This window comes from Achroia grisella, unplaced genomic scaffold (genome assembly GCF_030625045.1).
Source record: "Achroia grisella isolate CSIRO2021 unplaced genomic scaffold, CSIRO_AGI_Agris_v1 utg900, whole genome shotgun sequence".
Lineage (NCBI taxonomy): Eukaryota > Metazoa > Arthropoda > Insecta > Lepidoptera > Pyralidae > Achroia > Achroia grisella.
Window position 1 is genome coordinate 5,166,100 of NW_026713059.1, and position 16,783 is coordinate 5,182,882.

The window sequence follows — 16,783 nt, forward strand, 5'->3', positions numbered from 1 at the left end:
CTTTTATTTGGAAAACTTTATAAAAAATATTATTATACATATTTTTTTTTTGTTTTTAACAAGGTTTTTGATTTAGGTCCAGCTTTTAATAGGATCAGAAGTTTAAATTTGATTCTGCTAACTATAATGTAAGTTGTAACTAAAGCTAATACTCGTCTTTACTAAATCACTATGATATTATTATATTATTGAAAGAATATACTGTCTATGCAATATTAGTTATAAAAAGAATACTTTAATGAGTATGGCAACAAGATAAACAAATAAAGATTGGTAAACAAACTTTATTATATTCCACATTTTTCATATCGTAATTTTCAATTGGTACATTTAATCACAGGTAAATATTAATTTAATGTTTGTCCTATTATTTTTTTCATAATATATTTAACATTTTTTATATTATTACTATTTTCTTTTATCTCAGCGTCCGATCCTTCTATACTAATAACAAATAATTGAGCTAAGTAAATCACAAATCAGAGTAACAAAATAATTACAGCGTTAACATAACAATTATCATAAGAAGCTATCAGTTAATTAATTATGTTATTGTTAGGCAACCAGGTAGGCACCGAGCTATGTCGACAAGGGTATATCAACACTGTGAAAACTATCGCTACAGAATACCTGAACGGAACATTCACATTGCCGATAAACTCTTTAAAACATGATAACTTATACATAGTAAATTTACTCTGATTAAAATATGTGCTTACATTATTTGCTATTTTTATTTTGATTAAAGTGTCTAGGCACGAAATCATTTGGCTGGTCAGCCCGGCCTTGGCAAGTTAACACTAGGCGAGTTAATGGCTATCCCTAAATGACTACTAAACATGTTTGTGTGGACTTGTGGAGAAAACAAAAATTACGTAAATAAATAAATAAATAAAATTATAAAGTGCCCGTTGTGACAGAAAAAAAGATGCTCGAATAAGAAACTGTGTCCTGCACAGGTACTTGGTATAAAATTTATTATAATTCTTACATTTACATTTAACTAAAGATAAAAGCAAACTTACGGAAAATCTGATCCAATAAAATAGTAGTCATTTCTTTAACAATTCTAATATATACCACAATAAGTGATTATTTTAGTACTATAGTGACATTATTGACTACCAATATTTTATATTTCTACTAATTATTATTTACATATTATTACTTGTGACCTTATATAATTAAAGTCATTGCTTATAGAAATAAAATACTTCAATACTTCAATTATCACAATATTTGAATTCATTCCGAGATATGGAAAATACGCGGTTGTGGCGTGAGGCTGGTCACACACACCGACTCTCCCGATCAAGATGAGCTGCCATTTTCACTGTTTTCTTGGAAATTGTTAACATTTGTAGGAAAAGGCGCACCCAATCCATAGAGATGTCCACTGGTGCTCTCGATGTTGCCATCAAAAAATATCTTAAAAAAATACTGTAATTAGAAAAGCTCTCCAACTATAGTTAATCTACTTAAATCTACAAGATTAAGTCCACTGGAAGTATTATGTAAGAATCTTAAGTTTCAATTGGATACCACTGCCATTATCTGAAATAAGACTGTAATGAAGGATCAAAACAACATGTGGAATTTGTCTTGTTTTATGGTTTGAAATACCAACATGCATGTTGAAAAACAACAATCAGCATAAACCGTTACTGCAGGCAGTTGCAACACTCCATTATCATCAATTTATCATTAACCTGTTGGTTTTTTACTTTCATGCAGTATACATACATGTTTTGTTAAGATAAAATCGTGTAAGATTTGTTTTATAAAAGATGTTTATGTGGCAGTATGTGTGTCGTACATGTTTGTGCAGCCCCAATATTTACAAGGTCAAGCTGTATGCTTGTAGGTACACAATATATAATTTGTGGTGCACTGCATTAAGGGGTAATTGCATCATATGCTTGTCACTTATATCTCTCACTTTATACTTTAGTTATTTCTAAAACGTTTTTTTTTCATGAACCTACTTCTTTGATTTTAAAGAATGCCATCCCTGTGAGATGTGAGTCAGAACCGGCTTGATGTTGTGGACCTACACGTCGCAGCTCAAGCTGATCTGCCACCTCCTGCAGCCCACCTTTTAGGTTCTTGCATAATTTCATTAAATACTAAAAAAAGATGATATTTTAGTACCTATGTATCACATTTTAAAAAAAATTAATTTTGTATCATAACAAAAAAAATATTGTATGGGAATCACTACACTACTATTACACACTACGCTAATATTTTTTAAAGTAATGAAAAGATAAATAACTCACTTTAACGTCGTAAACAGTGGGAAAGTATAATCTAAGATTATCAAAGAAATCATTTTCTTCTTGTGGTAAATTTTGGTCTGTAAGAAGCTTCAATAAGTAACCAAAGTCATATCCAGAGTGAAAACTCAGCCAATTGATGTTATCCATTAACACAATACCTAAAAACGTAAAGTATAATTATTAGTTGCGTTTTTCATTGATCAACTTTTTTAGTTTACCACGAAACATGTTTCTAATCCAATCAAAGAGAACAAATAATGACTAAATATCAGCTAAGAGACAACAAAAAGTTATATATAAGGAGTATATATAGTTAAATATAATTTATTTAACCTCCATCCTAGGTAGAGCTAATAATCTCTAAAATCTGATATACATACCTGAAGACATAAGTAATTCAGCAAACTCAAGGGGCTCAATGCCATGTTCTTCATGCTCTCTGAACTGTAATCCTGAATTTTGTAGTAAATCTATGGAGTCCTGAGCATACATATCTTCTCTGAAATCAAACATATGTTCACCATATTTTATGTATAAGTTTTATATGTTATGTATATATAGTATATACATTCAACAATTCATTCATTAGTATGAAGGTGATGTTGTATGAAGTTGTGACTAAGGGAATAAAGCATAACACCTAATAATTATTATATTAAAAGATATAATTGATACATTTATGTATCAATTATATTTTAATATATATTAATTTAATATTATAGTTGAGTGTTGAATCTATTGTTTACAGTTAATACAAAATTTTACAAAGGTAATTATTTTCATTGTTCATTTTGATGATTTTTCATTATTTATTGTTATGGCACATTATTTAAAGGTAAGGAATTCAAACAGACACTTACTGCAAGTTAAATTTAAAATTAAACTGCCAGGTAGTACAACCAGGGGGTGTCTTGCCATTTTCGTCCATAAATGTTAAACCTAATTGGATTATCCTCAATAAATCCACATTACATCTGTAAATAAAATTATTAGATTTGTGAAATATAGATAAAAGAATAATCAGTTACAAATATGCCACAGAGGCTCAATGAAGAAGAGTGTTATAGGGCAATGAAAGGATTAGTCAGTAAATAACAGACAGCTCTGTGTAATTTGTGATATATTAAGCACTATCCATGTCATATCCTATTGCTGCTGATTTCTACAATGTGGTTATTTCATTCCATAATTTTATAGATTTTTAATGGATATTATATAAATATATATTGCACCCGAAAAAGAAAAAATTACTACTTATGTATATTTACTATATTACTATTATTATTAATACAATATATTTCTGTTGTTTAAACTACAGAAATATATTGCTATTCCATTACTTGCCTTAGAAGTTGGTACTGATAATCTGCAGTTGATCTAAACTCTCCAATGGGACGTGCTACTACTCCAGGGAACTCTGTGTCCATTGCCACCCAGTGGTATTTCTGTACAATCTAATAACATTGATATTATTAAAGAATAGATACATATAAAGATGATATACATAGGTAAGGTGAATACAAATATGTCAAGATACTACTGTTATAAAATGGGATTAGAAAAGATGGTGACTAGTTATGTGCTAACACTACAACAGTACAACTTATCATCAGTTGATGGTAAATTATACCACCAGTTGTGACAGTTACTACAACATATAATGATATGTTGTAACTGTCACACATATACATGCACTGAACCTATTTCAGCTGACTTAGCCTGACATCAGGCCTCCAATGTCCCAATTTCATTAAAATATTTATTACACTGAAATCACAGCTTATAAAGCAAGCTGCCTAGCGGCGAAATAATGTGAGATAAAGACCTCACAGATGATTTTGTACAACTATAGTGGTAGTAGTGTGATATAAATATATATTAATATAATGATAAGTTATGAATTAAAGAAAACAACAAATCTAGAACCAACATAAGATTATGTTCATGTTTAAGTAACTAATAAAATAAATAAATTGTTGAAATTTATAATAACTCTTTTTGAGAATTATACCTATATTAGAGTACAGTTACCTGTCGGATAACATTAAACTCTTCATGTAAATTGTGATTCCATACATTTTTTATAGTGCAATCTTCTTTTATAACACTTGCAACTAGCGAGCCAAAGCTGGCAGCGGGCATCTGAAAAACCAAGTTAGTTTTGTATGTTAGTAAAATTTAAAGTTTGTTTTAAATATGAATATTTATTTATAAAAATGTCTGCGTTATTTACCGTTGCAGTTCTATTTTCCAACAAACTAAAGACGATATTTCACGACGAAAGCTAAAAATGTGGGAATTACAAATAATATCAATATTAAGTAAAAAATTACACCACTGATCAAAATGACTGTCTAAGAATGAATGCAATTTATAAAATTCATAAGAAACCACAATAGCTAGAATGCCAAAACAGACTTATTGTTATATTGTTAATTTTGATTGAAATCTAATAAATTTAATGATATTATTACAATCGAACACGTTCCGAAAGTATATATTGTATAATGCGATTTTAAGATTAATTTCTATTTCAAAATACTACTGCCAATAATTGACATTTCAAATATAGCATATGATTGTACCGAGTCGTGCTTGTATGGGATATTTAGGATACCTACTGGGGCCAGACCTATGTTGCCATTACTAGTATTTTTATTACAGTAATGGCATTATTGTAAAGGGCAATTTAGAAATCATTACCAATTAGGAGTTTTAACGGAACTTTTTCCTAGGTCTTAAAAATAAAACAAGTTTACTGAAATATACCATAGTATTTATAACTACTATACATAATTTATGTGAAATATGTCAGCCAACGAAAGTCATCACATTAAATATAAGCAAAAACATCAGACACGTTATTCTTCGAATTTGTATTTAAATTATTATCATATTTACAATACAACATCCATAAGAAATATTAATATGTTAAAAGTAAAAAGTTATTCCAAAACTTTTATGGTTCTCATTTTTTTAAAGAAACCATGGCTCACAGCTGTGTTTCATATATCCTTCAACTATTATTTTTAGTAAATTCTATTATATTTTTTTTACTTCTGAAAACTTTGAAACTTTAAGTAGACCATTTTGCATCATCATAATAATTTGTAACGTTTTCATTTTATTCTAGTAATACTGGAAATTGTACCATTTATACTTTTAATTATCTATCGCACATTATGTAGTGTTGAATTTGTACCTTTCTCCGTAAAATGACAGAACAATTACAGTCATTATCGAAATAATGACTCAGTAATAGGTATTAATAATCGAAATATAATATTAATATATTGAAGCAATTAAAATATGTCAAACAAATTAGAGTCATATTTTTGTTTTCACATTTATTAACAAGTCACAAAAATAAATACACCATATTTTGTTTCATAAACGACAAGTTTGTCAAGCATATCTTTTGTTACTAACATTTGCTTTCCATTATTAAATATAATATTCAGAGTTATATAAATTTATCTTCCGCTTTTTCACAGCAGTATTAAGGTATATAGAATACTATGATAAAGCAATATTTCGTGCTTTTTATTATTGCCATTTTTTTTGTGGGTGTCGTCTTTCCGCTATGTTATAAGTTTTGTTCTGTTATATGACATTTACGAACTGTGTGACCACATCAAATTTGTGTCTTGCTAAATTGTGTTAAAACGTTATAAATTTAAAAAATGTTATAGTAAATAAATACGAGAATGTTTCATTATCAACAATTTTTTTTTATGCTAAATATTAGATAAATTTTTAATCCAAATAGGGGCCATTTATAAATTGCATTACAAGTTAAGAGAGGAGGGGGTCGTCAAATGGTGACATGGGTGGGGTTCCTAAATTACGTGACACACATTTTTCAAAATCGAATATATCCAAGTAATGAAATACGCGATTTAAACTATTAAAGAAAATAGAATTTTGTGACCTTAAATTAGGGGACCACTTGTAGTATGTTGGGGGACATTGGAGAACGGTTAAAATAATAGGTGTTTGTGTCTACTCATTGAAATGAATGAAAAAAACAGGTTAATTTTGAATGTATTTTAATATCTTTCTTCATACATACAGCACAAACCCAGATGTAAACTGTTTTGATAATACTAAATAAGAAAGATATAAAATAGTAAAATCTTAAAAAATAATCCTTAAATCTATATAATCTAAAATATGTACCATTAATTGATCAAATAATAAATATTCCATCTAATACTTGGGATACTAATACAATGATTATTTTTTGAGACTATATTTAAAATGAAAATAAGTATTTGAAATGAAACCTTAATATGAAGTTAAATATAAATAAAATATATTAAAATGCATCAATAAAATGTGATACTAATAAATATATAAATAGCTTTTAAAAATAAATAATAAATTTGTAAATTAATTGAAACTGGGAAAGAAAAATTATTTTCAAATTGTGACTGAAAATTTCGACACTCGGTTGATAACAATGTCGAGATAGGTATCTTTAAGCATTAGCGGACAACATAACTATATTTAAATATGATAATATTTTTAAGGTATACATTTTCCGATGCACAGATACGATTTAACTATTAGAAATGGCAAATGATTTAATCAATAATTAGTTCCTGTATAAAATACATTTGCAAAATTTTACAAGTATGTACCGATTAACCCCAAATTTTATTTAAATTAGAATATTTGGGTACGTAATTTTTATGAACATACTTCTTAAGTATGTTACGCCGATTTCTAATAGTAGAGGTTAAAAAGTTTGTGACCTTTTAACTTATTATAACTTCTTTTGTATTAACAACAATTATTTAAATTCAAGGCTGTTTGCATTTCGTATCAGTTTTAGAGAAAAGATAGATATTATTATATTTCAATAACACTCTACAAATAATAATTTGCAATTTAAAAAGATTAATATTAATTCAAAAGCAGAATTGTTCAGTTTCTCAAGTATTAGATGTGTGTCAAAGAATAGTTTAAGTATATAGGGATATGCTCAAACTACTCATTAAGAGGGTGTAAATATCATTATAAAAATTAAATTGCAGAATTTCACTTAATTTGGTTGTAACTATTCTGTGATTTCTTCATATTGTGTTACATATTTCAAATATAATCACACATTTATAGAGATTTTGTAATTATTCTCAAAACGAACATGTATATAATTCTGTACATTTAAAAACAGGTACCCATATACAGTGCACATAATATATTTGTTGTATGTTACGCGAAATCACTCTGTCAGGTGGAAGACGCGTGGTTTCGGTGTGAGGCTAATGCACACCGAATCTCCTGATCAGGATGAATTTCCATTTTCCCCATTGTCTTGAAAGTTATTTGCGTTGACTGAAAAGGGCGCGCCTAAACCATACAGGTGACCACTTGAACTCTCAATGTTGTCATCAAAAAATATCTGAAAAAAATTTAAACAATGCTTAAAAAATACGAGCAAACTTTAGCATAGTAAAATTTCATCAAAAATTAAACTGAATTTATATCTATAATTAACATTATTGTGACAATTTGATGATTAATATTTGAGTGTACTCTTCTTATAATTTAGAAATAGGACAAATAAATACTTAGCTTGAAATGTGCCAGTTAATGTGGTCATACTTACTTTTAATAATAATTGAACTAGAATTTTAATAAGAACAATAATATACCTCTTTTATTTTGAAGAATGCCATTCCTGTAAGATGTGAATCAGAGCCAGCTTGGTGCTGTGGCCCTACTCTTCGTAATTCTAACTGATCGGCTACTTCCTGAAGTCCGCCTTTTAAATTCTTGCATAATTTCATTAAATACTGCAACAACCATTAATATAATATTACAACAATTACAACGCTTAAACCAATGCAGTATTTATAGCATAAACATAAACATACCTTTACATCATAAACAGTTGGAAAGTATAACCTTAGACTCTCAAAAAAATCATTTTCATCTTGTGGTAAATTTTGATCTGTGAGAAGTTTCAATAAATAACCAAAATCATAGCCAGAATGAAAACTAAGCCATTTTATGTTATCCATGAGAACAAGACCTGATAAAAGAAGACAGAAATTGATTAGAAAATAATAAAATATTGCGAAATATAGACTGAAATGAAAATAGCACTAAAACTATTATATATAATGTTTCACATACTATTTTTCTGCTTTAACGATATTTCTTAAAAATATAAGTTTCTCAGATCAAGATTGCTAGGATAGTATTCGGGTTCAAAGTAATTTATGAAATCTATTAAAGATATCAAAAGCAATTTTTCTGTCCTACATCATTAATAATGTCAATAGGTTTAGTATACCTGATGACATTAGGAGCTCAGCAAACTCTAAAGGCTCAATTCCATCTTCTTCATGTTTCCTGAACTGTAATCCAGAATTTTGGAGTAAATCAATAGAATCTTGTGCATACATGTCTTCTCTGAAAATAAGTAGGAATTTGTTAATGATTTATATTAAGTACTTATTTTTCTTCATCTTGTATTTGACTTGAAATGTGTAAAAGTTTGAACAGCAAAAATTTGTAGTATGTGTCGTTTTGTAATGAAGATTACTTACTGCAAATTAAATTTGAAATTAAATTGCCAAGTGGTGTAACCTGGTGGTGTTTTGCCATTTTCATCCATAAATGTGAGACCAAGTTGGATTATTCTTAGCAAATCCACATTACACCTGCAATATATTTAAAAAAAATATTTAATGTAAAATATTATTAAAATTTTATATAACTAGAATACTAAATAAGCGGATGGGACATGTGATTGTTGTGGCAATGATTGCCTATAATACCTGAATGATTAGGAATTAAAAGTAAATAAGTGACGCTAGAATATTTCCTAGTGATTACTTTGGTTTAGTAGGTATACTGGGATAACTGTATTATAATTTTTTTAATTAAAAGTAGACCGTGAGTATCAAATGCATAAGTATAGGAAATAAAAAATTCATTGTTTAAACAGAGATTAAATTAATTTTTAATGCTATTAGTATTCACACAAACTTAGGCTTGTTATATGTTATTAATAAAATCTGCAAATTTGGAAAATTAGTACAGCAAATAATTTCAATTACAAGGATACCTAATTATAATAATACCTGAACTGGACTGCAGGGATAGAGATAAAAAATATGACATGCATAAGAGGCCCAAAGGTCTTATATGTATAAGTATATATTACATAATTTTTGGTTTTATATGATAATAATATCTATACAATATATTAACTTAACACTTAAAACACCAAAGTATGACACCGGCTCAATGCAAAATTATAAGTTTGTAACACCTAGGTTCATAATATTTTGCTGTGTATCTATAAAATCACATTACTTATTATATCAAACAAAATTGTTACCTGAGCAACTGATATTGGTAGTCAGCAGTAGATCTGAATTCTCCAATTGGCCGTGCTACTACTCCAGGAAACTCAGTATCCATTGCAACCCAATGAAACTTCTGTACAACCTATAGCACAAATGCTTTTGTTACAATTTCAGAATACTTTTTTTTGATGGATGAATATGAAATAATTCTCCTTTAGTGTATACTGTTAGCAAAATAGTATATGATGGAGTTGTCAGTTAACCCAATATGGCAAACTTAATAGTAATTGGTTTCTATTGCTAAGTGCACGAAGGTTGACCTGTTTAGGTACATGGCTATTAATGGGGTCATTACAAGCCTTATGCCTCACCCAAATACTTACTACTTATTAATATTTTAAATATAATAGAAAATTAATTGTAATGTCTTAGCATGTATAATCTTACATTTAATGTGGCTTTCCACACAGCTTACACAGATACGAGTGATATGAGAACACTGCTTGTAACAATCATAGTACTTAACTATAAACACTTTCGTTATTGGTAAATTTTAGGAGCGAATTTAAATGATTGATAAGTTTCATCTTTTTATAAAAAATATTGTTAATTTCACCAAAAGAGGACGTACTTGTCTTATGTGTTGGAACTCTTCATGAAGATTGTGATTCCATACATCCTTTATACCACAATCACCATTAGCTGGTAGTTGAGATATACCAAAACTAGCAGCTGGCATCTGTAACACAATTAATTTGGTATAATAGACGATATATTTTAAGTATAAGTATATTAAATTCATTTTAATTAACATACCCTAAATTTGCTCTCTGCTGCTAGATGGGGTGAATCTGCTGACTTTTTGGACGCCGTGATTTTAGCCAATTTTTTTATAGATACCACGAAAACTACTTTGTAGGTTACATTAGTTTGTAAACATTCATGACAACTTCACGAACATATTCCGATAGCGCATATTTTATAATTTATCAGGATAAATTAATTGCGAGATTGCTTCGAAATTGATAATTATTTAGTAAAGTTAATTTAAGAAACAGTTCAGTTATGTTAAAAAAATTGTGGATGTTAAGAAAAGACGCCATATTTGTTTTGTTGTTATCAGTGTGGCCACCACCAGACTAAGAGGTAAAAAGGAAAAATAACAGCGAAAGCTCTGCTAAAAAGGTTGAAGAAATGAAATGTTAATATTAAATTATAAAATATGATAATAAATTTATTTAAATATTGTATGCATGTTAGAATTCACATCATTATTGCAGAAAAAATTCGATAATTTAAAAATATATTAAAAGAAGGTAATTTGTTTTTAGTACTAATGAAGTACCCAATGTAAAGCTTATTACGAATATTGTAAATAGCGCCACCTAGTATTTATAGACCAACCTACTGCACTGACTTTAGTCTATAAATACGGAGGTCGGTAGTTGAATAATTCCCCTCCGATCGACAATTCAAACGGGGATCGCACTGACTTTAGTGGTGCCCTATAAATACGGAGGTCGGCTCCATAAGTCCTTTGAATAATTCTCTTTCGTTGAGTGAGCCGCGGTATTCGGTCGACGAGCGCAGAGCGTGCCAGTTGTGGATATTAAAGTGAATTGTATTAGCAATGGGTTTATCCCGGTCTTAGTTGGGCTTGGGGGGAAGCTGCAAGTAGTGAAGGTGAGTTAATGCATCCTAAAAAGGCCTTTTAAACCTACACCCGTGTCACAAGTCACGGGCGCTACTTGGGGTTTCCCTTGCGGTAGCCGGCTTCAAAGCCTCAGTCGTCCACCATAATTAGTGCTTCTTACAAGCATATATTATACCATTTATAATCCGTCAGTGTAAACAGATGATAGATTGGTCAATTGATTTTATAATTTATCTCAATAGAACACACATTGTACTTATGATTAATACGTTTACTGCCAATCTTCACAGATTAAAGAACTACTTTCACTATGGAAATTCGACTACGTCTGCTTAATCTTATCCGTTAATTTCAAAACATATTGCAATTTGGTCGCCGAACAGTCAACTCCTAGGCTTCCAAGCTATATCTGAACAATCTGATGATGCTTCGTTCAGAGGCGAAATATGTGTTGCTGTATGAGTGTAGACTAAAGGACGATTGGAATTTAATCACCAAAAGAGATCGGGGTAACGCATCTACCATAATAGCGGTGGTCTGGTTTTCGCACTGAATATTTGTTCTCTCAGACATGCTAATGGCATTGGAATGAAACAAAATAAGATTGGTAAATCCATTAAGTAATTTAAAAACAAACTGTACGCATTTTTAATGAACTGAAATAATATTGAGATTCTTGCCAGTTCTCAACTGAAGTTTAGTTACAGTTCCTACTTATATCTACAAGTACTACTACTACAACATAACAATAAAAATGTAAATGAGAGGCTGTTAGAATGTAGGTACAATTTATTTTTAAATTGTATGTATGTATGCATGTACAATTTAAATGATTAAATATTATTGGAGCACTTTTCGATACTCGTGCATATAGTATCCATAATTGTAACTTTAGATTTGTAAACTAATAAATATTAAACTATACCCAATATTATTTCCTGAATTATAGAGCAAGATCGTATTCGGAATCTATGAATTGACATAAAACCGCTCGATTAACGATTAACGCCGACGCGTAATAAATGAATTCAATGCATCTATGCTAAATGTCACGATTTACTAGTGAAGTCTGAATAAATTAAATAACGCACAAATGTTACCGCTAGAATAGGTGAACATGTGTGTAGGTTGCTTTATAGTCTGCCTGTCTCCACTTCAGTCGTCTGCGTTCTGTCGTGAGGGTTGGTTGCACTCAAAGCTCTAAAGCCCCGCTGCGGCCGTTAGCCCGGTAACTTTCGTTCGAGCTTTGCCGAATGTACATAACTTTCACGTTATAATCAGCGATGTGAGTTTAGTGCTAATTGTTTGTGACTTGTGTTCGTCTAAGTTAATAAGAAGGAAAGGTAAGAGATCATTACAGAAATAATTAAGTTTGTTTCGAAACTTTTAATATTAGTACTTTTTATTAGATTAATAATCTCTGCAACTTGAAAATAATATATTTGAAATAAAATGTTAATATAATATTACACAGTTAATTGAAATTATAATTAATCGGTGTATAATAAAACTAATTGTATAAAACGACTATAAAACATAATAATATATTATATATATATATTTTGTCGGTTATTTTTTTTAAATAATCACACACTTTGCAATAGTCAGAATATATATAATGTTGATAATGCCCTCGTGAGGCTAGGGCCTCACTAGCATAAAAGAGCAACTAATATTGCAAATAATTTAATTAATATGAAAATTTGTCAGATGCATGCATACCTACGTTAATGAACTTCGTTAATGAACGTTGGAAAATAATTAATTAAATTGTACTGTGTTATGGAAAACCAGACGGCTAACCGGTATCGACATTTAATTTGTACAGTTTTAAAAGATTTTTTTTCTAACTACCTTGACAACAAGATATATTCGGACACGATGGAATATAATCATTGCATTTTCGCGTTAAAAGTAATGCGATGATTTTTGTCAAAATTAATAAAGAAAATCTTTAGAATATTTTTAAATGTGAAAAGGAGTTATTTCATGAATTAATTTACAATGAAGACCAAACTATGACATTTTCATGTCAATTCAGAAAATATTATAACACTTGTCTGAGTTGCCTCTCAATTATTACAAACCACATATATCGGCCACGCTGACTGCCTGACCAAAAGTAGTTTTGGATAAATAATCAGTCATCTAAAACTACTATATCAATGATTTTTTTTATATTATTTAAGTATTTTTCATATTTATCCAGTACAATTAGGTACTACTCATTCATCCAGGAAATCATAGAATTATATATATCAAATTTAATTCAAATTGAATCAGCTTTTAGGAGATCGGTAACAAATACATGTATCAAGTAATTATATATAGGTACATCTTCTAGTACGTATTACCTTACTATATAAAATGTTTATATTAAAATGTTTATATTACTATAATACGAGATAATTACGTTGAACACACTTCTCTGTATTACATCAAAATGTTGCGCATTAGATTGTAGTTAACTTTCCCTCATTTTCGATGTATGTTGGTATAATGCCAAGAATTTCGATATTGCTGATTATTTTGTTTTTAACTATATTTTAGTTGCATAAGTTAAAGTCAAATTGTCCGCGTCGTGTATCATAGAGTTATTTGATGTGTCATATGTTATCTATGTTTTCAGCCAAATGGATTCATTGAAAATAATTTAATCATTACATTAGCGCGCCAGTGCATTGTTAATTTTGATAGACGTTTGATAGACGTTCCTAAATTGGCTATGCAGATGTTATGTTAATTTGTAATGGTATAACTTAGTTATTAATTTCAACCATCATTTTAGTGTTTAATCTTATATCCTTGTTTTGTATATTGATCTCCTAAATTCAGGCAAAAAAAAAAAATTACTTATACTTAATAGTAGTAACATATCCTGTAAAATATTGACTTATAATATAATGTTGTATAGCCTGTAAATTTATTTTATGCATTAATTATTTTAATGTTAGTTTATTTAAGTATGATGTAATTAGATGTATGGGATATTACTAATTTTTTTATGTAAATGGAAAGGCAAGCAAGCAGACGGGCCGTTTGCTTGCTGGAGATAACTGTCGTCTGCGCCTGCATGAACAACACTACGGACATCATGTTATCATTTGACGCCCGTGACCCCACTTGTGAAGACTAAGGTGTTATGCCTTATTCTGTAATTTTACTGTTATATTTTACCCTTCAACTGAGAGACGTCTTACAAAAGCATACTGTTTGGCTGCTGAAATAGGCGAGACTGAGTTACCCACAGGTGACTCTTTACAAAGTTTACCTCGGAACTAGACTAGATAATTAACAGACAAACACACTGTGATATTTACAATACGCGTATTAACATAGCATAAAAAGTTAATTCTCATATTTTTTTAATACATTAGATATGTAGGTCTATCTATAGATTTTGTTACACATTAATTGTTTGCAGCTATCTTAAAAATTGGATTAACCGATCATGCTCATGGCCATAGTAATAAATAAACCGTCATAAAACGCAGTGATGTCTTAATAGCTTATAGCCATAAAATATTCCTAGGTAAGATGATGACAGGCGTAAAAATAGTTATTCGCCATGCATTTGGTCTGGTTTATATGATAGATATTTCAAGAGCTAGAATAAAATTTAATTTCTAAAGACTGATTCTACGAATGTGAAATATTCTTTTTAAATACATAATAATCGAATCGAGCACCCGCGTGCGTTAACGGTTTACGCTGACGGCACACCTTTGGAGGATGATAACATGAGCATGAAGTTAGTTAGCTCATCGTGGCAAATTTACCAGTAATTTATCATGATGGTTTCCAGGGGTAACTGCTTTGAGGTCATCCTGACCTCAAAGCCTGTACCTGTACCTGTGGTACATTGCTAGCCATGGGGCCATTAGTTGCATTATTAACAATCCCTTTCTATATGATAGGTTTACTTAGGAGTATACATAGTTATCCAGCTTTAAGTGAAACTAATGTCTTAGCTGTAACCCACAGCTTTGACAAAATAAAAGAAAATTCAATATTGCATACACATATGTATATACTAAATTAAATTCAAATCTCTTAAGCCGTTTAAACGTGATTGAGTAATAAAAATTGTGCAATCTGAATACTCATATATTTTTATGAATGAAGAACCGAAGGCAGGTTACTAATGCTATAATAACCAAACAAAAATATAATAAAATCAATTAATTTTGCTTAGATTTTACTCAAAATCTCTTAGATAAATCGCCACCAATACCAACTGCTACTAATTTATGTCAAAACTAACATAAAAATACAGTTGAATTTATTATTTGTAACAATAGAAATATTTAATTTTTCTTCTTGATATCCATTATTCCATAACCCTATACTATAGAATCTCAACAATGGAATCCTTACTGTCGCCACGGATAATTCCACGAACTGAACAAGCCACGTTTCGACATTCCAACGCAAAATAGCAAAACTATATAGCGATGCAATACAACTACTAGTATCTATTTCAATATAAATGGTTGTTATTGGATTTGTTTGAATATCACGGGAAAGTACATAAAAATTAATTTTGCACGAGTATGTTTTCATTATCGACTTTTATTCTCTAGAATAATGAATAAATGTCAGAATTGAAAGTATACATCCTAAAATCGGTATATATGGTATTCACTTGCCACCTAGTATACCTAGAAATCTTGAAGGAAAATATACCATCATTGCTCTATAATAAGTTATATATGCTTATGACATCCGTTGCATAACTATCGATCCATAAGGCTTGTTATGTTCTGTTGATAAACAATTCTTCTTTTCGCTTGCTTTGAAATATTATCCGTCAGAGCGCAAATAAAACAATGCACGTACTCTATTGTTTATTCTGAGAACGAGGGTGGTTGGTACATATCAATACCGAGCTGTGATATCGAGAAAATTTCACGAAGTTCTGTCACTGGTAAAGACCGGTGTACCGGTATCTTTGGCAAGACAATTTCTATTCATAAGCTTTTGACTTCATACTCTCCAATGCAATATTAAAGTACACTACTATTGTAAAGAGTATGAATTCGTGTCTGTATTTAGAGTAATTTGAATCTTAATTAATCTAATTTCAACATAGAGTGGTCATTTGTCTGCATAATTAGTTAGTATAAAGATTAATTACAGTATCGAAAATAATTCCGATATATTTGAAACTATAATATAGAGATATGCAGTAGCTGTTATATTAATGATTTCGAGGTGCAATGAGTGGCATGTAAATAAATATCAGAACATAATGTACAATTTCTGATTTAACTATTTGCATGCTCTATTTGCCACCACCTTTTTACCACCCTTTTGATCTATTTGTTCGAATCAGCACTGTATTTCATATTTTAATAACTATTGTTTCGTATTCAGTGTGATGCAAATATAGCTTCATACAGTATTAGATAACGACGTCTTTGTTATTACCTATTCAAATAGAAATTGCATCAATTATGATGGAATGGAATTCTACTTTTATCTGCATAGCTAAAGTTCATAATAAAGATCCATTTCTATTATGT

At 29.7% G+C, this 16,783-nt stretch overlaps 3 protein-coding genes across 5 annotated transcripts in view; 1 reads left to right on the forward strand and 2 right to left on the reverse strand.

Annotated features, from left to right (window-relative positions):
• Positions 1–91: 91 nt before the first annotated feature.
• LOC131853194 (CCR4-NOT transcription complex subunit 7-like) lies at positions 92–4,870 on the reverse strand. 2 transcript variants are annotated; one of them, XM_059204022.1, is made up of 9 exons: positions 4,754–4,867; positions 4,513–4,563; positions 4,311–4,421; positions 3,624–3,733; positions 3,140–3,253; positions 2,660–2,778; positions 2,280–2,437; positions 1,986–2,126; positions 94–1,428 (listed from the first exon to the last, which is right to left on the reverse strand). In XM_059204022.1, exons 3-9 carry the CDS (start codon positions 4,419–4,421, stop codon positions 1,312–1,314), a joined length of 870 nt encoding a protein of 289 aa, XP_059060005.1. In that variant the 5' UTR covers positions 4,513–4,563; positions 4,754–4,867; the 3' UTR covers positions 94–1,311. The 2 variants fall into 2 exon arrangements, with proteins under 2 accessions (XP_059060006.1, XP_059060005.1); XM_059204023.1 differs by lacking the exon at positions 1,986–2,126 and having other exon boundaries at positions 92–1,428; positions 4,513–4,870.
• A 1,682-nt stretch (positions 4,871–6,552) lies between these two features.
• LOC131853234 (CCR4-NOT transcription complex subunit 7-like) lies at positions 6,553–10,729 on the reverse strand. The gene is made up of 8 exons (XM_059204075.1): positions 10,421–10,729; positions 10,236–10,343; positions 9,637–9,746; positions 8,840–8,953; positions 8,584–8,702; positions 8,162–8,319; positions 7,940–8,080; positions 6,553–7,686 (listed from the first exon to the last, which is right to left on the reverse strand). The coding sequence occupies exons 2-8, from the start codon at positions 10,341–10,343 to the stop codon at positions 7,570–7,572; spliced, it is 867 nt and encodes a 288-aa protein (XP_059060058.1). The 5' UTR covers positions 10,421–10,729; the 3' UTR covers positions 6,553–7,569.
• Positions 10,730–11,255: 526 nt separating this feature from the next.
• LOC131853250 (serine/threonine-protein phosphatase rdgC) overlaps positions 11,256–16,783 on the forward strand; it is a 65,423-nt gene continuing 59,895 nt past the window's right edge. The window contains exon 1 of one of the 2 annotated variants that reach the window (XM_059204093.1): positions 11,256–11,287. The gene's annotated coding sequence lies outside the window, so the exon portion shown is untranslated. Of the gene's footprint in view, positions 11,288–12,436; positions 12,602–16,783 lie in introns of those variants that run through there. The other variant, XM_059204092.1, reaches the window with a different exon arrangement.

Excerpts from the sequence above, each read along its gene's own strand:
- LOC131853194 (XM_059204022.1), bottom strand. The coding sequence starts at position 4,421 with ATGCCCGCTGCCAGCTTTGGCTCGCTAGTTGCAAGTGTTATAAAAGAA. Across the intron at positions 2,779-3,139 it reads AATTTTAAATTTAACTTGCA|AGAAGATATGTATGCTCAGG; the intron begins GTAAGTGTCTGT and ends GTTTGATTTCAG. Across the intron at positions 1,429-1,985 it reads CATTCTTTAAAATCAAAGAA|ATATTTTTTGATGGCAACAT; the intron begins GTAGGTTCATGA and ends TATTTTTTTAAG.
- LOC131853234 (XM_059204075.1), bottom strand. The coding sequence starts at position 10,343 with ATGCCAGCTGCTAGTTTTGGTATATCTCAACTACCAGCTAATGGTGAT. Across the intron at positions 8,703-8,839 it reads AATTTCAAATTTAATTTGCA|AGAAGACATGTATGCACAAG; the intron begins GTAAGTAATCTT and ends ACTTATTTTCAG. Across the intron at positions 7,687-7,939 it reads CATTCTTCAAAATAAAAGAG|ATATTTTTTGATGACAACAT; the intron begins GTATATTATTGT and ends AATTTTTTTCAG.